Source organism: Mustela lutreola, chromosome 3 (genome assembly GCF_030435805.1).
Source record: "Mustela lutreola isolate mMusLut2 chromosome 3, mMusLut2.pri, whole genome shotgun sequence".
NCBI classification, from domain to species: domain Eukaryota; kingdom Metazoa; phylum Chordata; class Mammalia; order Carnivora; family Mustelidae; genus Mustela; species Mustela lutreola.
In genome coordinates, this window is record NC_081292.1 from 160,705,858 (window position 1) to 160,726,298 (window position 20,441).

At 34.5% G+C, this 20,441-nt stretch overlaps 1 protein-coding gene across 8 annotated transcripts in view; it reads left to right on the forward strand.

Annotated features, from left to right (window-relative positions):
• The window catches only part of PRPF40A (pre-mRNA processing factor 40 homolog A), a 55,475-nt gene extending 37,355 nt beyond the window's left edge, over positions 1 to 18,120 (forward strand). For 4 of the 8 annotated variants that reach the window (XM_059167323.1, XM_059167326.1, XM_059167328.1 and 1 more), the window contains 16 exons: positions 293 to 401; positions 910 to 974; positions 1,313 to 1,477; positions 3,157 to 3,265; positions 4,112 to 4,262; positions 5,840 to 5,973; positions 9,418 to 9,532; positions 9,704 to 9,795; positions 9,912 to 10,028; positions 10,349 to 10,486; positions 10,810 to 10,905; positions 12,974 to 13,060; positions 13,148 to 13,244; positions 13,493 to 13,554; positions 14,634 to 14,765; positions 16,098 to 18,120. In XM_059167323.1, the coding sequence (XP_059023306.1) occupies positions 293 to 401; positions 910 to 974; positions 1,313 to 1,477; positions 3,157 to 3,265; positions 4,112 to 4,262; positions 5,840 to 5,973; positions 9,418 to 9,532; positions 9,704 to 9,795; positions 9,912 to 10,028; positions 10,349 to 10,486; positions 10,810 to 10,905; positions 12,974 to 13,060; positions 13,148 to 13,244; positions 13,493 to 13,554; positions 14,634 to 14,765; positions 16,098 to 16,190 (1,762 nt within the window). In that variant the 3' untranslated portion in view covers positions 16,191 to 18,120. Of the gene's footprint in view, positions 1 to 292; positions 402 to 909; positions 975 to 1,312; positions 1,478 to 3,156; positions 3,266 to 4,111; positions 4,263 to 5,839; positions 5,974 to 9,417; positions 9,533 to 9,691; positions 9,796 to 9,911; positions 10,029 to 10,348; positions 10,487 to 10,809; positions 10,906 to 12,973; positions 13,061 to 13,147; positions 13,245 to 13,492; positions 13,555 to 14,633; positions 14,766 to 16,097 lie in introns of all 8 variants that reach the window. The other 4 variants (XM_059167325.1, XM_059167327.1, XM_059167329.1 and 1 more) reach the window with 1 other exon arrangement.
• The last annotated feature ends 2,321 nt before the right edge of the window (positions 18,121 to 20,441 follow it).

The window sequence follows — 20,441 nt, forward strand, 5'->3', positions numbered from 1 at the left end:
AAGTTTTATAGACCATTTAAAAGTATTCATTTGTGGATTGCTGGAATTAATGTTTCAGTATAATTGTTACTTTTAGAGGCCCCCATTTCCCTAATAACTGAATGTTTCAGGAAAAAACTCTATTAATTTTATGCCTTTATGTTTAGGTAAATGTGTAGGATTCATATAAGAAAATTTATTTTGAAATTATAAAATTTAACCTCAGTAGTAAACACTTAAATAATGAAGATATTGCTTTTCTAAGTGAAGCAAATGTTTACTTAAATTATAAAATGTTTGAATTTCCCTCTAGTTTTACTCCCAAAAAAGAAGAGGAGGAAAGCCAACCAGCAAAGAAAACCTATACCTGGAATACAAAGGAAGAGGCAAAGCAAGCATTTAAAGAATTATTGAAAGAAAAGGTATTAAAGATTTTTTATATGACATAATAATTATCTGATAAAGTTACTATTTAATGCAGTCAGTACCTTGATGTCCTTATTGAAAATAGTAACTTCATAAACTGTCATAACCAAAAATGAACTAAATTTCCCTTTTTTGAAGAATATTTTTATGAAACTGATTTTCACCAAAAAAACTCTTGTGTACAAAAAGAAATTTTTGTGTACAGCATACTATACAGTACATTCTACCTCTGTATTGTTTTTATTCAAAAAACTATTTACCTTTTAATCAAAGGTCTTATGATAAGTACTCTTGCTCTGTTAAATATGAGTTTAAGCTTTCTTTTTAGTTTATATGTATATTACCCAGGTTTGCCTTGGTTCAATAAGAAATTATTAGACCTCTTTCAAACTTGAGCAAAGGGAAGTGCTTGATGTTTGCAGTGAGTATTATACTTTATTTCCTGTTGTATGACTTTTACAATATTTGTGCAAAATTTTAATTTTGTCATTAAATTATTTTCAGCGGGTACCATCTAATGCTTCATGGGAACAAGCTATGAAAATGATCATTAATGATCCACGATACAGGTAACACTTAAGGTTTTTAATTTATTTTTCCAACCCTAGCATGTTAAAAATTGTGTAAAATAGTGTAATTTTTAACTATCATTGTCTTCTCTTAGATACCAATAACAGTTATTTTATGTCAGATATGAACCAGAAAAGCCAAAAGACATGTCATACAATTTGAGTACAGATGAAATTAGAAATTTTTTAAAGTAGAAATTATTTTCTGTAATTGTTTCTTAATTTTTAATATCTTATTGAAATTTTCATATTTAGTGAATGAAATCATTTTTTTTCAAAGCATTGACATTTGATCGTCCTACCTTCATTTACTCTTACATGGTGTTTTTTCAATTTAGTGCTTTAGCAAAGTTGAGCGAAAAAAAGCAAGCCTTCAATGCTTATAAAGTCCAGACAGAAAAAGAAGAAAAAGAAGAAGCAAGGTCAAAATACAAAGAGGCTAAAGAATCCTTTCAACGTTTTCTTGAGAATCATGAGAAAATGACTTCTACAACCAGATACAAGTAAGATTTTTAGTAATGCATGGTATATGTTTACTGCACTGTTCCTGTGTCATTTTTGTCAAGTGTAGTAACTGATCCAATAGGGATGCTCATTAAAGCTAAGTAACTATGAGTTGGGGGAGTTTCGTAAGGGACAAGGTAAATCAGTGTTAAATGTGGAATTTAACTTTATAGACTGAATTATTAATTAGAGACTAAAACAAAGGAGGGGTAGATTAAATGTAATAATTAAAGCCTGACTTCTGGGACGCCTGGGTGGCTCAGTTGGTTAAGCAGCTGCCTTCGGCTCAGGTCATGATCCCAGCGTCCTGGGATCGAGTCCCACATCGGGCTCCTTGCTCAGCGGGGAGCCTGCTTCTCCCTCTGCCTCTGCCTGCCATTCTGTCTGCCTGTGTTCGCTCTCTCCCCCCCCACTCTCTCTGATAAATAAATAAAAAAATCTTTAAAAAAAAAAAAAAAAAAAGCCTGACTTCTTTCTGCTTAATATAAGAACTGAGGAGTGCCTGAGTGACTTCATCGGTTAAGCATCTGACTCTTGATCTCAACTCAGGTCTTGCTATCAGGGTTGTGAGTTCAGGCCCTGTATTGGGCTTGACACTAGATGTGGAGCCTACTTAAAAAAAATACATATATATACACACACACACGTACACATACATGTATATTATATATAATTTGAAATTTAACATTTTTGCAATAAGGTAAGTCCATTTTCCATATGTACTTTCTTATTTTCCTGAGTTTTCTAGAACAGCATTGGCAAAATTTCTTCATTTCTTTAAATAGTCCAATTTTATATATTACCTAAATTTCTGGCAACTTTTTGAAGTCTGCAATTTAGTTCCATGGACAGTTTGTTAGTATCTGTAGCTACTCTAAGAAATAAAATCTTTACTACAAAACATGGCTCAGTTAGAATTATCTGCTCCTTGGGTCCCCTGGGTAGCTCAGTAGGTTAAGTGTCCAACTCTTGGTTTCAGTTCAGGTCATGATCTCATGGTCATGAAATGGATCCCTACATCGGGATCCTTGCTAAGCTGAGCATCTGCTTGGGATTCTCCCTCTCCCTGCCTCTCCCTTCCCCTCTCTCCCTCCTCATTCCTCTTCCTCACATAAATACTTTTTTTTTTTTTTTAAAGATTTTATTTATTTGACAGACAACAAAAGAGGGAAATCCGTAGGGTGGGTGGGAAAGGGAGAAGCAGGCTTCTCGCTGAGCAGGGAGCCCAATGTGGGGCTCGATCCTAGGACCCCAGGATCATGACCTGACCTGAAGGCAGATGCTTAACGACTGAGCCACCCAGACGTCCTTCAAATAAATAAATCTTTAAAAAAGAAAAAATTTGGGCACCTGGTTGGCTCAGTGGGTTAAACCTCTGCCTTCAGCTCAGGTCATGATCTCAGGGTCCTGGGATGGAGCCCCACGTCGGGCTCTCTGCTCAGCAGGGAACCTGCTTCCCTCTCTCTCTGCACCTGCTGCTCTGCCTACTTGTGATCTCTGCCTGACAAATAAATAAATAAATAAAATCTTAAAAAAAAATTATCCAAGAGTTTTTCTGTATAATATACTCATGAGTTCAGAGTGTTCATCGGGTCGTTTTAAGCTTACCATAAAATTAAAACAGCTTAAAATGAATTTTTATTGAGTAATATAGAGTAACGTTTAATTTTTCTACTAGAAAAGCTGAGCAAATGTTTGGAGAGATGGAAGTCTGGAATGCAATATCGGAACGTGATCGTCTTGAAATCTATGAAGATGTTTTATTCTTCCTTTCAAAAAAAGAAAAGGTATTATTCATTCTTAGTTGTTAGTATTTATAGGTAAAACAAGATATTTCTTCATTCTGATTAGGAGTTATTTTATACCATGTCCATTTTTGTTTGCTTTATTCGGTTTATGTGGTGTAGCAGATCTCCTTATTATAAATGGATAGATCCTGTAATAGTACTGATGTGGACACCCGAGGTGCAGATTTATCCAACTGTTACTTGAATTTTCGTTAACTGGCTATCTTCTGCCCACTTTGAAAGATACTTTTTTTTTTTTAAACTTATTAGGTTTTTAAAATACTCAGTAATTTTGTTTGTAATGCATTTATGTAAGTTTTCTATAGAAAAATGTCAGTAATATATAATTGTTACCACTAAAAGGTGCTTGCAGGATAGTGTTTTAAAACACCTCACATCTATTTTATTATGCAGTAAGTTATGGGTTACTCATTCTTCAGATACCTAGAAATGTAAGTATTAACAGAAATTTGAACATAACTGAAAGTGGTTGAAGACTGTGGAATTTGCCTATTGTGTGACTTGCTGATAGTAACTTTAGTTTTCGACTTCTTTCTATAATGCATAGTTACAAGAAGAGAGATTTATGGAGTTGTTGGGGAGATACGGTTTCCAGATTCCAACTTCTTAAAGAGAGGAAATAAAAATTGAAGGTCGGCAGTTACCAGGTTAAGAAGTTTGACAGGATCATTGGAAAATTAGTGTTTATTTTTAAAAAGTTAATTTAAAATAAATTGGGTAACATGAAATTTGGGCATCATTTAGAATGTAAAGAAACTCACTGATTGCAGTTCAAATACCATACTTTCTTTGAACCTCAAATGTGTATTCATTCTTTTGATTTAGGAGCAAGCAAAGCAGTTACGGAAGAGAAATTGGGAAGCCTTAAAAAACATACTTGACAATATGGCTAATGTAACATACTCTACCACCTGGTCTGAAGCCCAACAGTATCTGATGGATAATCCAACTTTTGCAGAAGATGAGGAATTGCAGAGTAAGAATATAAAGACTAATAAGGAGAAAGTTTTTTTTAGAAATCCTATAACAAAAAATTATTTTTTTTATTAGGTGACTAACTGAATTTTACACAATTGTTTTTTGTTGATTCCCACTGCTTTTTTTGTTTGTTTGTTTGTTTAGGTTGGTGAGGGTCAGAGGGAAGGGGAAAGAAAGATTTTTTTTTTTTTAAGAGAGAGATTACAAGTAGGTGGAGAGGCAGTCAGAGAGACGGGGAAGCAGGCTTCCCGCTGAGCAGGGAACCCGAAGCGGGGCTCGATCCCAAGACCCTGGGATCATGACCTGAGCTGAAGGCAGAGGCTTAACCCACTGATCCACCCAGGCGTCCCGGAAAGAAAGATCTTGAGCAGACTGTCATACCTAGCCTGATGCAGGGCTCAGTCTCCCAATGCTCATCTTGAACTGAGCGAGAATCAAGAGTCAGAGACACTTACCCATCTGAGCCACCAGGAACCCCTTGTTTTGTTGGTTTCCAAGTAAAGTATGATTGAGTTTCATTATTCAAGTAGAAAATACTAACTTTATCAAATATTAAAATATCTGGTATGTTTGTCATAGATCAAGTCTGAATTGTTTCTTGCATTTTAGTGTAATTTAGTTTGAACTAGATTAATTACCACAGTTTTATTCAGACTGTCTCCTTGAGGTAATGGCTTTAGAGATTTGCAAACACCAAAAATTGTATTAGCATTATCCTGCTTTAAGCTTACCCAGGGTCTTGTTCTGACTTACCAGTTGCTTTTTAAATTACAGCTTTGTGGGGGCACCTGGGTGGCTCAGTGGGTTAAAGCCTCTGCCTTCGGCTCAGGTCATGATCCCGGAGTCCTGGGATCATGCTTCCTCCTCTCTCTCTGCCTGCCTCTCTGCCTACTTGTGATCTCTGTCTGTCAAATAAATAAATAAACAAAATCTTAAAAACAAACAAACAAAAAAAAAATTACAGCTTTGAATTACCCTTGTGAATACCGTGCGTCATTCAGTAGGTGTTAGTAGGGCCTAAAATTCTATCTTGTGAAAAAGCTCCTTGGGTGGTTGTAATGTTGCTGACAAATTTTACAGTAACATCTTTATTTTCCTTAACTGTGTCTTGTGCATGGTCTTTATTTCACCCTCAAATTCAAGGTATCTTTTAATGAGGTGTTCGAATTTTTTAAAACATTTCCTATTTAGGGGCACCTGGGTGGCTCAGCAGGTTGAGCCTCTGCCTTCGGCTCAGGTTGTGAACTCGGGGTCCTGGGATTGAGCCCCGCATTAGGCTCTCTGCTCAGCAGGGAGACTACTTCCCACCCACCCACCCACACCCCTCCCGGCTGCCTCTGCCTACTTGTGATTGCTCTCTGTCAAATAAATAAATAAAATCTGAAAAAAAAAATTAAAAATAAAAAAATAAGCATTTCCTATTTAGATGATTATGAGTCATTTGAGTTTAATTACAAGTGAATTTGAATTTAATTACAGGTGAATTTGAAATTTAGAGAAAGTTAATGTAAATAAACTGCTTTTTTTACTGATACTGGACATTTTAATTTTTTTCTTAACTGGGAAAATCTCTAGACATGGATAAAGAAGATGCTTTAATTTGCTTTGAAGAACACATCCGAGCTTTAGAAAAGGAAGAAGAAGAAGAAAAGCAGAAGAGTTTGCTGAGAGAAAGGAGACGACAGCGTAAAAATAGAGAATCTTTTCAGGTAATTAAAAATCTCTTTTCTATCTTAATTTCATACTATGGTTAGTGAGTTTCAATAGTGATTGAAACAATTTTGAGACTCCCTCATCCCAGATCATTAATTTGGGCTTTGTGGAGGAATCCATATACATTTAACTCAAGGAGAACAGCCGTTTTAGGCCAGGGAAACATAAAAGGCTGTAGAAAATTTGATATTTAAGGTGAGCACTGATAAATCGATTAAGGTTTCACTTGGGAAAGAGGAATAGCATGAGAGAAGACTGAAAAATATGTGTGATGAATCATTAATATTTGTTGACTTTTAGTGTCTGGAGAATAGTAGGGAATGATACGGGGTATATAGTTTGGGGATGGGCCATAGTTCTTAAATGCTGTACATAGAAGTTGAAATTGTATATTCTTTATGTAGGCCAGTAGCTCATTTTCATCTCCAGTTCCTTAACCTCTGTTTAATAGAGAATGTCATGGGTTGCCTGGGTGGCTCAGTGGGTTCTGCCTTCAGCTCAGGTCATGATCCCAGGATCCTGGGATCGAGCCCCCCATCGGGCTCTCTGCTCAGCAGGGAGCCTGCTTCCCCCTCTCCCTCTACCTGCCTCTCTTCCTACTTGTGATCTCTGTCAAATAAATAAAATCTTTAAAAAAAAAAAAAAAGAAATAGAGAATGTCATGGAGTAATGAGTTTTTGCATTTCATATTTCACCAGATTGCTCGTTTCAATAATATATTAATAGCAGTTAGCATTGTTTACACCGCTATACATTTTAAATTGATATTCACTTAAATTTTTATTACTGCCTTCTAAGAGTTGTTACTATTCTTGTTATATCCATTTATATAAAATAAGGAAATGGACTTGAGAGGCAAAATGACTTACCCAGATTCAGTGACCGAGTAGTGGAGCCAGAATTTAAATCTATACAGTCTTTTTTTTTTTTTTTCTTTAAGATTTTATTTACTTGAGAGAGAGAGAACATGAGCAGTAAGAACGAGAGAGGAAGAAGCAGGCTACCTGCTGAGCAGGGAGTCCCACATGGGAATGGATCCCAGGACCTAAAGTATGATCCAAGCCAAAGGCCAATGAGTAACCAGCTGAGCCACCTAGGATCTATTCCACTAACACTGTATTAAGATCAATGGTAAATATAGTGACTTAGATTTATTTCTCCTTTAATGATAACAGTTCTTTGGCATTGGATAAGGCCACATTGCCACTCCCTGAGGCAGGAGTACTCAAAACTTAATGTGCATCTAAATCATCCTGAGGACTTTTTTTTTTTTAAACGTAATCTCTGTGTCCAATGTGGGGCTCAGACTCCACCCCAAGATTAAGATTCACATGCTCTACCACTGAACCAGCCAGGCATCCCACCTAGAGGCCTTTTAAATAAACTCTTACTGTCATGCCAAAGGTCACTAAACCATCTTAAATGCCATAGCCAAAAGCATTTCTTCACAGTCCTCTTTCCATGAAACCTTAACATTTCTCACTCTTAGGCGTTCTTTTATTGTAGTGGTTTCCTATAGGGTCATTTCAAGAATTCTGAAAACCACAGATTTCTGGAGCTTCACTTCACCCCTAGAATTTGATTCAGTACGTCTAGGATAGGTTCTGAGAATTTACATTTCTAGGAAGTTCCTAGGTGATAGTGATGCTTCTGTCCCATACTTTGAGGATTGCCCTAGGCTATTAGCCTTTTATTTATAATTAGGGGTTTGTTGTTCACATTATCACATTTCATCTTGGAAGAACTTGAAAGAATAGTTCTGTTTTTCTTAAAGCCAATGATGTAGAAATTTTACTCTACTTCATACTTTGTTTTGCTGCTGAGAATTTAGTCACATGACTACTTAGAGACAAAGGAGCGTGGAAAACCTACATTTTATTTTAACTGAACAATCTTGTGCCTGAGAAGAAGGGAAGAACATATTTTACATATTTTTAGGTTTTTTAATACTCTTTAATACTCTTCTGCAACCATTAAGGGGTCTACCTTGTGAAGGTTTTGCAGTGGTTTAAAATAAGGAGACCTTATACGATAAAATAATAATACAATAAAAATAAGGTAATCTGGGCCACAGAAAGTAGAATATATTATGTCAGTGCTGGAACTGAAAGAGAAATCCTGAGGTAAAGTCCACATGGGTCGTTTAGTCAAGCCTAAATTACGGCTATATTTCTGATTACTGTTACTAAAACTGGTATCAGCATGTTACTTTGTTTTTGCATTCAAGAATGTTTGAAGAGAAGTGGAGTGAAGTGATACATGTATGGTTTTTTATTCAAGACATTGATATGCCTCATATAGGGTTTTAGTATTTTTAATTTTAGTAATCTTTAATTTTACCTAGTATGTCCAAAATACTATTTTAATATGGAATTAGTATTTTTTAAAGAGGATTTTTTTTTGGTAATCTTCGAAATCATCATGTGTTATATACTAATGACCTATCTCAGTTCAGACAAGCCACATCTTATGCACTTAGAAGCTACATTTGACCTGTGTCTACCATATTGAACAGTGCAGGCATAGAAATTTCACAAGCAGAATTTTGGACCATATTTCTTTAGAGACATTTGTTTATAGAAATAAACACCCTATGAATTTGGGGAAGTAGGAAGTGTGACACTGTTGAGTACACAAGTCTCAATATGTTGTCCTGAAAAATCAAATACTAAAAATGGATAAAGAACAGAAATTGTAATAAGCATATAAAGATTTAGATTTAGGGTATAAAATTAACATGGAAGAAAGGAAATAGGTTTTATTTATTTATTTTTTGTTAGCTTTTATTTATTAACAACATTCGGGAAAGGCAAAAGGAAAAGCAAACTGAGCAGGGAGTCTGATGCGCTGCTTAATCCAGGATCCTGAAATATGACCTGAGCCAAAGACAGGTGCTTAACTGACTGAGCCACACAGGCACCCTAGGAAATAGGTTATTAAGTCAGATATGAGGTTAAGTCTTGGTTCTTCAAACTGCTCTATGTATCACTTCAGTAAAATATATCCTCTTAGAGGCCCACATTTATTAATTTAAAAAAAACAGAAAACAAAGAAAAAACCAGCCAGAACATATTGGGTACTGTGTCTAAAAACAAAAAGTATATTTTACAGGAAATATGTAAACACATTCCTTAACCTTATTATCAGAGATGACACCTAATGTTTTTAGTTAACTTGTACTTCTATATATATTCTTTTAAACTGAAATAATGTAGTTTTTCAAAGATCCCTTTCTCTGAAGTGCAGAAGAGGTCTTTGCCTAAAAGGAGATGTTACTTTAATTAAAGAGCAAGTATTCTTTGTACCTTGAACCTATTTGGGATCCATTGGTGCAAGAGTGTCAAATACTTCTTTTGATGTTACACTAATATTCCAATGTCCTTAAAGATGCCTTTTCATTAAAATGGGTTTTTATTATTGTTGGGTTTTCCCTCCCCCAGATATTTTTAGATGAACTGCACGAACATGGACAACTACATTCTATGTCATCTTGGATGGAATTGTATCCAACAATTAGTTCCGACATTAGATTTACTAATATGCTTGGTCAACCGGGTGAGATTCTTTTCTTCCCAATTTATAGTTAAGATAGTAGTTGGGATGGGCCAGAGAGGCAGATGGTTGTGTTGGGGAATGGAAGGGTGCTTTATTTTGTTTTATAAACAAAAAAGTAATTGCAGCTCTTTGGTTAGAGCTAGCTTTTGACTTCTTTAGTTTTTTCATTAGGATCAACTGCACTTGACCTTTTCAAGTTTTATGTTGAGGATCTTAAAGCACGTTATCATGATGAGAAGAAAATAATAAAAGACATTCTAAAGGTAAACACTACACTTACTATTTATTGTTAATCTGTAGTATATTTTAATTATAGATGTTGATACTGTGTTTCTTGAACTTTTGTATTATTAGTGTTGACAAGATTTCTCTTTCCTAGGATAAAGGATTTGTAGTCGAAGTTAATACTACTTTTGAAGACTTTGTGGCCATAATCAGTTCAACTAAAAGGTCAACCACATTAGATGCCGGAAATATTAAGTTGGCTTTCAACAGTGTAAGTTATCTTTACTATGAAAAACAACTAGCTTTACATTTGTACTAAATGACTACTTTAGTACAGCTTTTAATATATTCAACTAAAAGTACTTCAGCTGTAGGCTACTGAAATGAGGGCATGTGACTAGGATTTTACTGAGTAGTAAAGTAAAAGAAAATGATTATTTAGATAATTGGCTAATGATGAAGTTTTCTTTGCTCAAATTAACTGGTGTCATAAATTGGCTCATTACTTATAAATGATGGGAGAGTGCTTAAATTAAGAATAAATTACTTCAATTGTTCTATTATAACTGATTAAATATGATTTTCTAAAAGTTACTAGAAAAGGCAGAAGCCCGTGAACGCGAACGAGAAAAAGAGGAGGCTCGGAAAATGAAACGAAAAGAATCTGCATTTAAGAGTATGTTGAAACAAGCTACTCCTCCAATAGAATTGGATGCTGTCTGGGAAGATGTATGTATGACTGGAAATTCTTTCTAATAATCTGTTTGCTTTACAATTGAAGATAATATCGTTAATTCCCTTCCCATTTTATAGCCACAAAAAGAAGCTGAATTATTTGTAGGGTATAAATTAAATATACTGAGAATATAAATTCAGTTCTGACCCTGCATTTAGGAGTATTTATTGAAAATGGTTTGGACTTAAGAGGAAAAGAAATTTAATAAACTTTGAGGGGGTGGAGCTGTCATCGTTTCTTCTTGCTGTTGTGATTCTTGTTAGTCATATTGGTATACTTTTCTTGGTATTCATGTAATCTTACCTGAATTTTTCAGATCCGGGAGAGATTTGTAAAAGAGCCAGCATTTGAGGACATAACTCTAGAGTCGGAAAGAAAACGAATATTTAAAGATTTTATGCATGTGCTTGAGGTAATATTAGTATTCTTTTAATTAACTCCACTGTTGCAAAATAAGTAAAACTATAAACAAAAAATGAATTTAGATTGATCAGAGTATCTTGCTTAAATTATTCTGCTTCAGATGTCATTATCTGGGATGGTTAAGAAAATGATTTTTCTATAGAACCTGCCTTTAAGTTAAATAAATAGCTTGCATGTAAAAATAAAGATGTGTTTGTAGAGACAGTTCGTATTTATTTCATGTCTTTGCAGTGTTTTAGAATTGAGTTCTGTAATTACTGGTAAACCTAAAGAAAAGTAAACAATTTGTTAAGCACACATTTCAAATAGTACACTGTCAGATGTGTTCAGTGCACAAGGAGGTCTGCAAGATAATATAATAAGTAGTAAGTTTTTGTTAAAATAACTAAAGATAAAATTGTAAGAAGTTACTCCATTAGTTGAATAAGGGTATTTTGATGAAGATTTTAGGTGGCTACTTGTATATAGTAAATATGCCATATAAATTACTAAATTTATTACTAAATAAAAGCATTTGGTGTTTATATGGGGCCAGGCATTGTTCTAATAATTTTACAAGCACTGCATATAGGAACTTAGTCCTCACAACAACCCTGTGAAGTTACAGATGAGCAAACCGAAGTAAAGAGAAGTAATTTACAGGGAAAGGATTCCAGTCCAGGCTGTTTTACTCCAGGGTCAGTGCTTTTAGAAAGTAAAATGCTACCCTGCCAGTTTTGGACATAGGGATACTTTACAACACACTGAAAGCTGGCATATACTTAATATTAGAATGATGGCTTCTTATGGTCATTGGTCACTGGAGGTCACTTAATTTTCTGTTCACTCTTCCATTGGGTTTCTTGTTCTTAATGAATTTCAGTGTTGACAACAGTTTGCCCTGTTAACATGTATCCACATGCACCTTTAATAATCTAGCTGCCTCTAGATCTAGTCCTGTTGGCCTCTAAGTCTTTTCAAAGTGTGTTTGTGAGCAGCAGCATCTACTACATTACCTGGGAGCTTTTTAATAATTCAGAAACTCACGCCTCATTGGTAGAAATCCTGCATCAGAATCATCATTTCAACAAGATTCTCAAGCACTAGAATAGAATGTACATTTAATTTTGAGAAGCTCTACTCTAGCTAGTATCTTAACATTCATTGTCCCCCAGTTCATAATCATCAAGATTCTCTGGTGACCTGTGCTGGGAGTCAAGTGGTGAGGTCATAAATGGGAGTTTAAGATTGTAGTATAGGGAAGGGCCAATTACATTGGAATAAGTTTTTGGCCCCTAGTAATCTGAGTCTTGGAGTTAGAAAAGGAGAAAGAATTTAGCATTCAGTGACATAGAGTAAAAGGAGCTTCCCTGCTGAGTCAGATGTTTTATTTCCATTTGTAAACCAGAGCAGAATTATTTTCAAACCCATAGATAAGTTTGGGGGCAAGGAGCTTTTACTGCAGCATTAATAAATGAATTAAAATCCAGAGAGACAACATTTCCTTTTCTGATTTCATGTGGTGTTAGAGTTAGATTATCTTAGGAGGTCTTAGCATTTGACTAGGAAGAGAATGCTCCTCCTTGTGTGGAGAAAAAAGGATTAGATTTTGCTTTATTCTGAGATCAGCCTTATCTATCTTAGTTCAAGGATGGATCTGAGATAGTTCTTTTCCATGGTGTGCCAAGCCTAGCTCAGTGACCAAAGCCAGATTCATCAGAAAAACCATGTTTGAATGTAATTTTATTTCATTGGTTTTGAAAGCAGTGAGATTATGCCTTTCTGGAGTATATCACTTGTCCCTACTAAAGCATACCATTCTCATTCCTACAGGAAGTGCGTTCTTTCTTAATACTTGATTGTTTTTAGATGTCAGAATGAGTGGGTATAGAATGATTAGGGAGGAACAGAACATTTTAACTGCTAATTCTTTGCAGTTTCTAGGAAGTACATCCTAAGTGTGCAAAATGAGAGTAAGATTTTTACTCTAATAAACTTGTTTTGTATACTCTTTAAAAATTCTTTATGATCTGCTTCTAAAGTAAACTTTTAAAATTCTTTTCCTTTTGCCTCTGTAGCATGAATGTCAACATCATCATTCAAAGAACAAGAAACATTCTAAAAAATCTAAAAAACATCACAGGAAACGGTCCCGCTCTAGATCGGTAAGGAAGTTTATTATGGGTACTATTGAGTGTATTGAAATATTTGTTAATAACATTATGAATGAAATTGTTATATGTATTCTATAGGGGTCAGATTCAGATGATGATGACAGCCATTCAAAGAAAAAAAGACAGCGATCAGAGTCTCGGTCTGCCTCAGAACACTCTTCTAGTGCTGAGTCCGGTAAGCATTTCTTTTAACTTGAATAGGATCCTTGACATTGGGGGGCGTCGTCACTTAAGGGTACTTCTTGGTCCTGATCTCTGAGATTGAACCCCTGCTCAGCAAGGAGTCTGCTTAAGACACTGTCTCCTTCTCCCTCTGTACCATCCCCCTCATACTCCAAAATAAAACTTCAAAGAAAAAAAAAATCATTGGCACTTGGATGTCCTCAAATTCAGACTGTCTTTTTTTCTGTTCATGCTGCTTAGAGAGAAGTTATAAGAAGTCAAAAAAACATAAGAAGAAAAGCAAGAAGAGGAGACATAAATCTGTAAGTAAGCTTTTGTTATACTACACCTAGGTTGTTTTAGCTCTTAACTTGTTCAGTGGCAGTAGAACCCTTTTTTGCCTAGTCCTGTGCAGTCCAGGACACCTAAACTCGGGAATTAGGTAGTTTGTCTTTACCATAATCTTCAATTAAAATATTCTAGTGAGCTTTGAAAATAAACACACATCAGTGTTAAGATTCCCACTCTGGCTTTTTAAGTAATCTTAGAGAAAGACCTAAGTATGTGTGTATGTGTTGCAGCTGTGGTGAGAATCACAAGTTTCAATAGTTCTTAATTTTACATATGCATCAAGATACCCTCAGGAACTTTTTCAAAAAACACAAGTGACTGGATATTTACTGCCTCTTGAATGAGATTTTTTTTTTTCTTCATGCTGCTCACTCGAATTTATACATATCTAAGAACGGACCACTTAACTTGGGCAGAGACATTGCACTTTAAATCTTGCTTTTCAGGGCACCAAGGTAGCTCAGTCAGTTGAGCATCCACCCCACACTTGATTTCTGCTCAGATCACGATCTCAGGGTCGTGGGATTGGGTTCTGTTGCTCATCATGGAATCTGCTGAAGATTTTCTTTCTCTCTCTCTCTTTGCCCCTTCCCATGCTCATGTGTGCTTTAAATAAATAAAATCTTTAAAAAATAATAGTCCTGCTTTCAGTTGCAATTTTGAGGAAAGAATTTATTGTATAATAGTCAGCCTGTTAGATGACTAAGCTAATCACAGCATTCTGTATCTATATCTGAATAAACCAACAAATACTGGGTTGGCAGAAAATGTAATGTTTGTCTACATTTACATAATAGATATAATCCTATCTTGTGTGCTTTCTTCCCTAATTTACTGAAGCTCTTTTGTGATGTTACTGAATCAGAATGTCATCTTTCCAATGAATCTTGGAAATGTTACAGAATCCTTAAGGTTAATAATTCAAATTTCACCATACTTAGGAACACATGCCCTATAATACATGGATGTTCTTAAATATGACCTGTTATGAAGATAGTAAAAAACAGTGGTATCCTCATCAAAATGCTAATGATATTTTTTATTTACACAGGATTCTCCAGAGTCAGATGCTGAACGAGAGAAGGATAAAAAAGAAAAAGACCGAGAAAGTGAAAAAGATAGAACTAGACAAAGATCAGAATCAAAACACAAATCACCTAAGAAAAAGACTGGAAAGGATTCTGTAAGTATTCAGAATTATTTCATACCTGTGTTTCCAAAATACAAAAATGGATATTGTGGTTTATATCAGATTTAATAGACTTTTTACAGATTGGCTACCATTTGAAGAAAACAATGAAAATTCAATTTACCTCTTAACAAAATAGCTTTCCTACATACCTGCTGCAAGTGTTCTGAGTTGTCTATTTCTCAAAAATAAGTCTTCCATGACTTTTTTTTTGTGAAAGTCTTACTTTGTAAGTTGTAAGGAGTACCACTGGACGTTTTCTACCAGATATTTAAGGAATATGGGACTCAGATTGGGGATTCTCCAGATGTGCTCAGACATCAGTACTACTAAATCTAGTTTGAAAGGGTAGCATTCCAATAACTTTTAGGAGTAATCGTTGTGAGGGAAGAGATAAGGGCAAAGGTATAGGAGAGGGACTACATGCCAAAATTAACATTTTAATATCAAATAACAGTAGACTTCTTAGTTTCCATCTGTGTGGGTATGTATATAAGACAGCAAAGTAACATAAGCCACCTTAGCAGGAGTAATGCCCCTGAAGGGACCCATGGAGAATTTAGTTTAAACTCTAGTTCAGATAAGCCCTGGTCCTCCCTCTGGGTATTGTGATTCCGTTGATACAGAGGTTCTTTTTAAAAGGTGCCCTGGTGACTTTGAAGCATGCGCTTGGTGAATGAAGATTTCCTGAATACTTAATAGCACCTTAACAGTTTTCTTCTTTGTAGTCAGTTAAATGAAATCTCTGAATGGAAGGAGATAGATGAACTATTTTCTTAAGGTTGTTTTTCACAAAGAGTATTAATTTTTTAAATTGTTTTTCAGCCTAAGTAATGTTTTCCTCATAAATTTTAAATGTTTATCCTTAAATCTTAAGTTTTTTTCTTAGGATAGTATGCTCAAAGTATACTTTTCTGTAATACAAAACACTTAGAAGGCAATCAAGAATCTACAAAATTAACAAGGAATATAGTGCCTTAGGTAATGAGCACCTAGCTTTATTAAATGGAAACAAAATGTTGTATATTCGGTGGTGTAAGAGGAAGGGAAAGAAACCATGGTTTGCCATTCTGCCTGATTTATATATTAATGCAAAATGAAAGTAGCATCATATAAAAGTCTTGTCCTGAATTCTGCCCTATAAAACCAGGGAGTAGTTAGCAACTCATTGGGAGGCTTTTGGGAAAGAGCAGTTCTAAACCCTGTGATGGACTTGTTTCTGTAGAAGACAAGCCATATATTTTGGTTCCTTTTTCTCAAAGTTTCAATACTACTTAACTTTTTGAGTACTGACATTAAATGTAATTGTATTCAATGTCTTTTCAGGGGAATTGGGATACTTCTGGCAGTGAACTAAGTGAAGGGGAATTGGAAAAGCGCAGAAGGACCCTTTTGGAGCAACTGGATGATGATCAATAAATTATACCAAATATATGTTTACAGTATGATTTAAAGTCGAATTCAGACCAGGGACTCTATTTTAAAGTTCAATTGAAATAACACTGGGTTTTAATTATATCACAGGAAAAAAAAAAAGTGCATTTAAGTATTGTTATTGTGGACTTTATAAAAAGCAAAGGAAATTGAAAATAACTTTTGATTCTGTATCAAGAATCATATTTTCATACGGTCATAACTGTCTTTCTGTGACCCTTTCATAGGGCACTGCAGGATGGATTAAAGGTGGCAATTTACTGATAACTGCAGATGTCTCTACTTTGTTCTGAACTCTGAGTCATGAGGCGATTTGATTTACTTTATAGAAGTTGGATTTTGAAGATATAATGAAAATTTTTTTGATACTTAGTAGTACAAAAAAAGCACCAGCAACTGACAAAACTGCTTTTTTGTGCACTACCCAACTGGTTAAAGCTGATATGATCTTTTATGGTGAACGCAGAAATAGGTGTTCTTAATGGAAACCTGGTAGACCCTTAACGATAGTGGTGCTAATGAGCGCTACTATAACAAAGCCACCGTTATTTTTTATGAAACATCTGAACATTTTAAAAAAAGGCTACTGTGAGGGCATTATTTTGAGGTGATGTTTAAAAAGTTAACATCAAATCAAATTGTAAATTAGTTTAAATATATTGCCTTAAGGACCTACTAAAGAATGTGCCACCATACTTTAAGTGATAGTTGCAATATCCTTGTCTGAAACAAAAATCAATGTTGACTTAAACATTTTCTTTAACAGTTGTCTTTTTTTTTTTTTAATCCGATCTTTTCTCTTACTTTTTTTCATTGAGGAAGTCTTTTACCTTCCCTATTCACTGAGAAGTATTGACTTCGTGGTACACATTCTAAAGCATTTCTGATTTGAATATTTTTGTACATTTTTATCAATTATTAAACCTTCTCTTCTAGCGTGTACTAGTATTTATTTCTACTTAAACTACTCAGCTATAAAAAAAAGTTGTATGATCATTTAAAGATACTAAATCCTTGAAATTTTGCTTCATCTTACCCACATAGCTAGGTTCCTTTCCTTTTTAATATTTAAGAATATTATAAATCAGTACATTTGAGGCCCCTGTAATTTGTTTTTGATCTACAAATTTCCTATAGAAAACTTTAGAGAGGCAATGGTTTGAAGGTAGAATACTCTTTACATGCTAACTTTTGAAGGTTGGTAATGTAATTTATACTATTTTCCTTCAGTGCAGGAGATTTTTTTAATAAGTAAATTTTAGCACATAGTCTTTGGCATTAGATATTTTTTTATTTTGGACACTTCAAGCGATCCTATTTCAAGTTGGAATTTAGAAGAACAAATATTAATTCATTTTTTTTTCCTTCACCATTCTAATGAATTTGAGAAGTTCAAATGACCAGGACTGCTTTTTCCCATCCCTGCATACTTTTGCAATTAAATCTAGCATCCACTGTTGAAAGCCTCAAAAAAGGGTGGGGGTGGGGGGTTATTTCTAAACTTTTCTCTGCCAAGTCATTTTTCTGCTGTGAAAACGGACATGACTGTGGAAAATGAGAATCACTATCCTTAGAAGATGTGAAGTAATCAAGTTGCTTGCTTAAGGTTAGTCTCTTATTGTATATTAGAACCAAAAACTATAACAACTTTGGCAATCGGGAGTTGCCTAGATTTAATTCTCAGAGGTCTCATAATGCGTTAATATTGCTAATCATGTCAGACACTTGACATGGAAGTCAGTGGCAAAATCTTCAAAATGCATATGATACTGGCAGAAATACTAGTGGTGTTTCATAAGAGAATTTAATTTAGAATCTGTAAAATTTTGTTTTAATTCCATGAATGATGATTTTTTAAGTGCAACTTTAAAGTTTTAATTTTTCTATTTAAATAAAAAGTTATTGATATGTTTTAGCATGTCCTCAAAATAGATTTCTGTATTTCTTAGAGATACTGTCTTATCACCTCAAATTCCTACAATACAAATTCAAGTTTCTCTATAATTCACCCATGAAAATTATCTGACCTAAAAATAAAACTATTGAATAAATGGCTACTCAAAATATAACGACATTATAAAAGATGTAATTGAAGTGACTGTAATCCTTGTCTACCTTTAATGAGCCCATCAAATGGGATTTAGTTACCAAAAGGTACTGTACAGTCTGAAGTCACAGGTGATGGGAAGATTAGGTTTCTCAATTTTCAGTTTGGTAAAAGCTGAAATGTCTTAGATGTTCAAAAAGGGGTTTGAACAAATGTGTTCAAACAGGAAAGTGTGTTTATTTTTAGATGAGGGGAAGTTATATATTCAGTTAAGCATCAGACTTTGGTAAATGTTGAGTTTTTCTTCCTCTGTATCATTAATATTAGTTACTGGTTAAATTTACTAATACATTTATTATTATAGTAGTCAAAATCAGAATCTTCAGTATTTGATGTTTTTGTTTTCTCCCAGTCCAGTAATTCCTATATGGGAAAATTGAATTTGTATGAAAAGTTAGTCAAATATGATGAATTCTTTGCACTTTCCCAAGTTTGTTTAAATAACTTAATGCTTTTAAAAAATAACAGCAATGCTCCTTTAAAAAAAAAAAAAAACACAGCAAGGCAATTTCATTATTACCCAAAGCAGCTTCAGAAATACAGATTATTCATGTTTTTCAACAGTAAGAACTTCATATATGCCTCCCAGTAAATTTGAAAATGATCAGTGTCACATCTTGACTTTTGCTAATTGGGCCTCATTTTATACAGCTATAAAAACGGCCTAGAGTAAAGCTCTATTCATAGTGGTAGAGTGAAGAAACTGTAAAAACTGAAATGTCTCTCTGTACATTTTTCTGGAAAGATGGTCCATAATTTTCTTTTACCAAAGGGCCTGTATTCTGTGTTAAGAAACATTTGCCTGGATGATCCCGGTTTTCTTCCAGTGTTAAAGGTCAACTCAGTGCTGACTAGGCAGCCACTTTTCTTTTTGCATCAGAAAGGGGTAGCCATATGGGGTTTGGGGGTTTTGTTTTTTGTTTTGTTTTTAAGCCTAGATGCTATTTGAGAGAGAAAGGCTTCCAATCAAATAGTACCCAGGGAAGAGTGATGAATGCTATAAGTTTATAGAATATTTAAGAATATTATGTAAATTAAATGTAAATTACAAAACTAAGGAACCAAATAAACATTTCTAAAAGCAAAATGAGGCAAATCACATTAATTGCTTGTATCTTAAATCAGACTTTTCTTTTCCCTTGGGGATGTATCTCTCTCAGTATCAGGTACAATTTTAATTCTTTTACATTCTCTTAAGTAAAACCACTCATTTTAAATAAAGAAAAAGCAAAATAATGTCATGAGTAATTTTTCATGGAATTGTGTTCTAAGTAGGCTTACAATTTTACTTTTTGGTTCTGGTAATGGCATGTACTAGTCTAATAATTCTTACCTTCTTTATTAAATCTTACCTTGCTCTTACGTTTTTCAGTTGTGTTAACGTAAATGGTGGTCAGGTTCCTTGGAGACAGGGATTTGTGTTTCATTTACTGTTATATCCTGTGGATTAGAACAGTACCTGGCACATTGTAGGCCTATACTGAATGATTGTAAAATAGTTGGCAGATACATTCAGCATCCATGGTACCAAGTAACTATATTACAGGGCTTGAAAAAGCATCATCGCAATAAACTCTACTAACCCACAACTAAAGCCACATACATAATTGAAGTGCACCACTGAAGATAACTTCTAGTGAGTGGCTTTATCTTTTCCTACAGAAATTTCCAAAGCTTGTTAGCGAGAACATATAACTTTCGTGTTTCTGAGTAGGAAAAGAAACCCCTTGTGATGATTTGAAATGTAGCTTTTCATATTCATAAATTAAGATACCATAGTAGTTTAAAAGTAATAAACTTCTATTTGAAGAGCTAATGTTTAGCTAGGCCAGAGTTAGTGGTAAAGGCCATGCTTGGAAACAGTGACAAAATTCCCAAATTCTAAATTGAGAACTAATCATTTCAGGCTATTTCCAACAAAGGGTGAGGTATGGGAAGTGAGATGATTTTGCTTCAAGTACCTGCACACTCCCCCTAGCCCTTCATTTAGCTGTCTCCCTTGCAGTAAGTTCCTTAATTGTAGATTTTCTATGCTTTTCAAAAAACTGGCTATATAAAAATTGCTTTTGTGACTCAATATAATCTACACTTCAAGGCCATCTCATTATTGTTAATGATTGGTAAGTGCC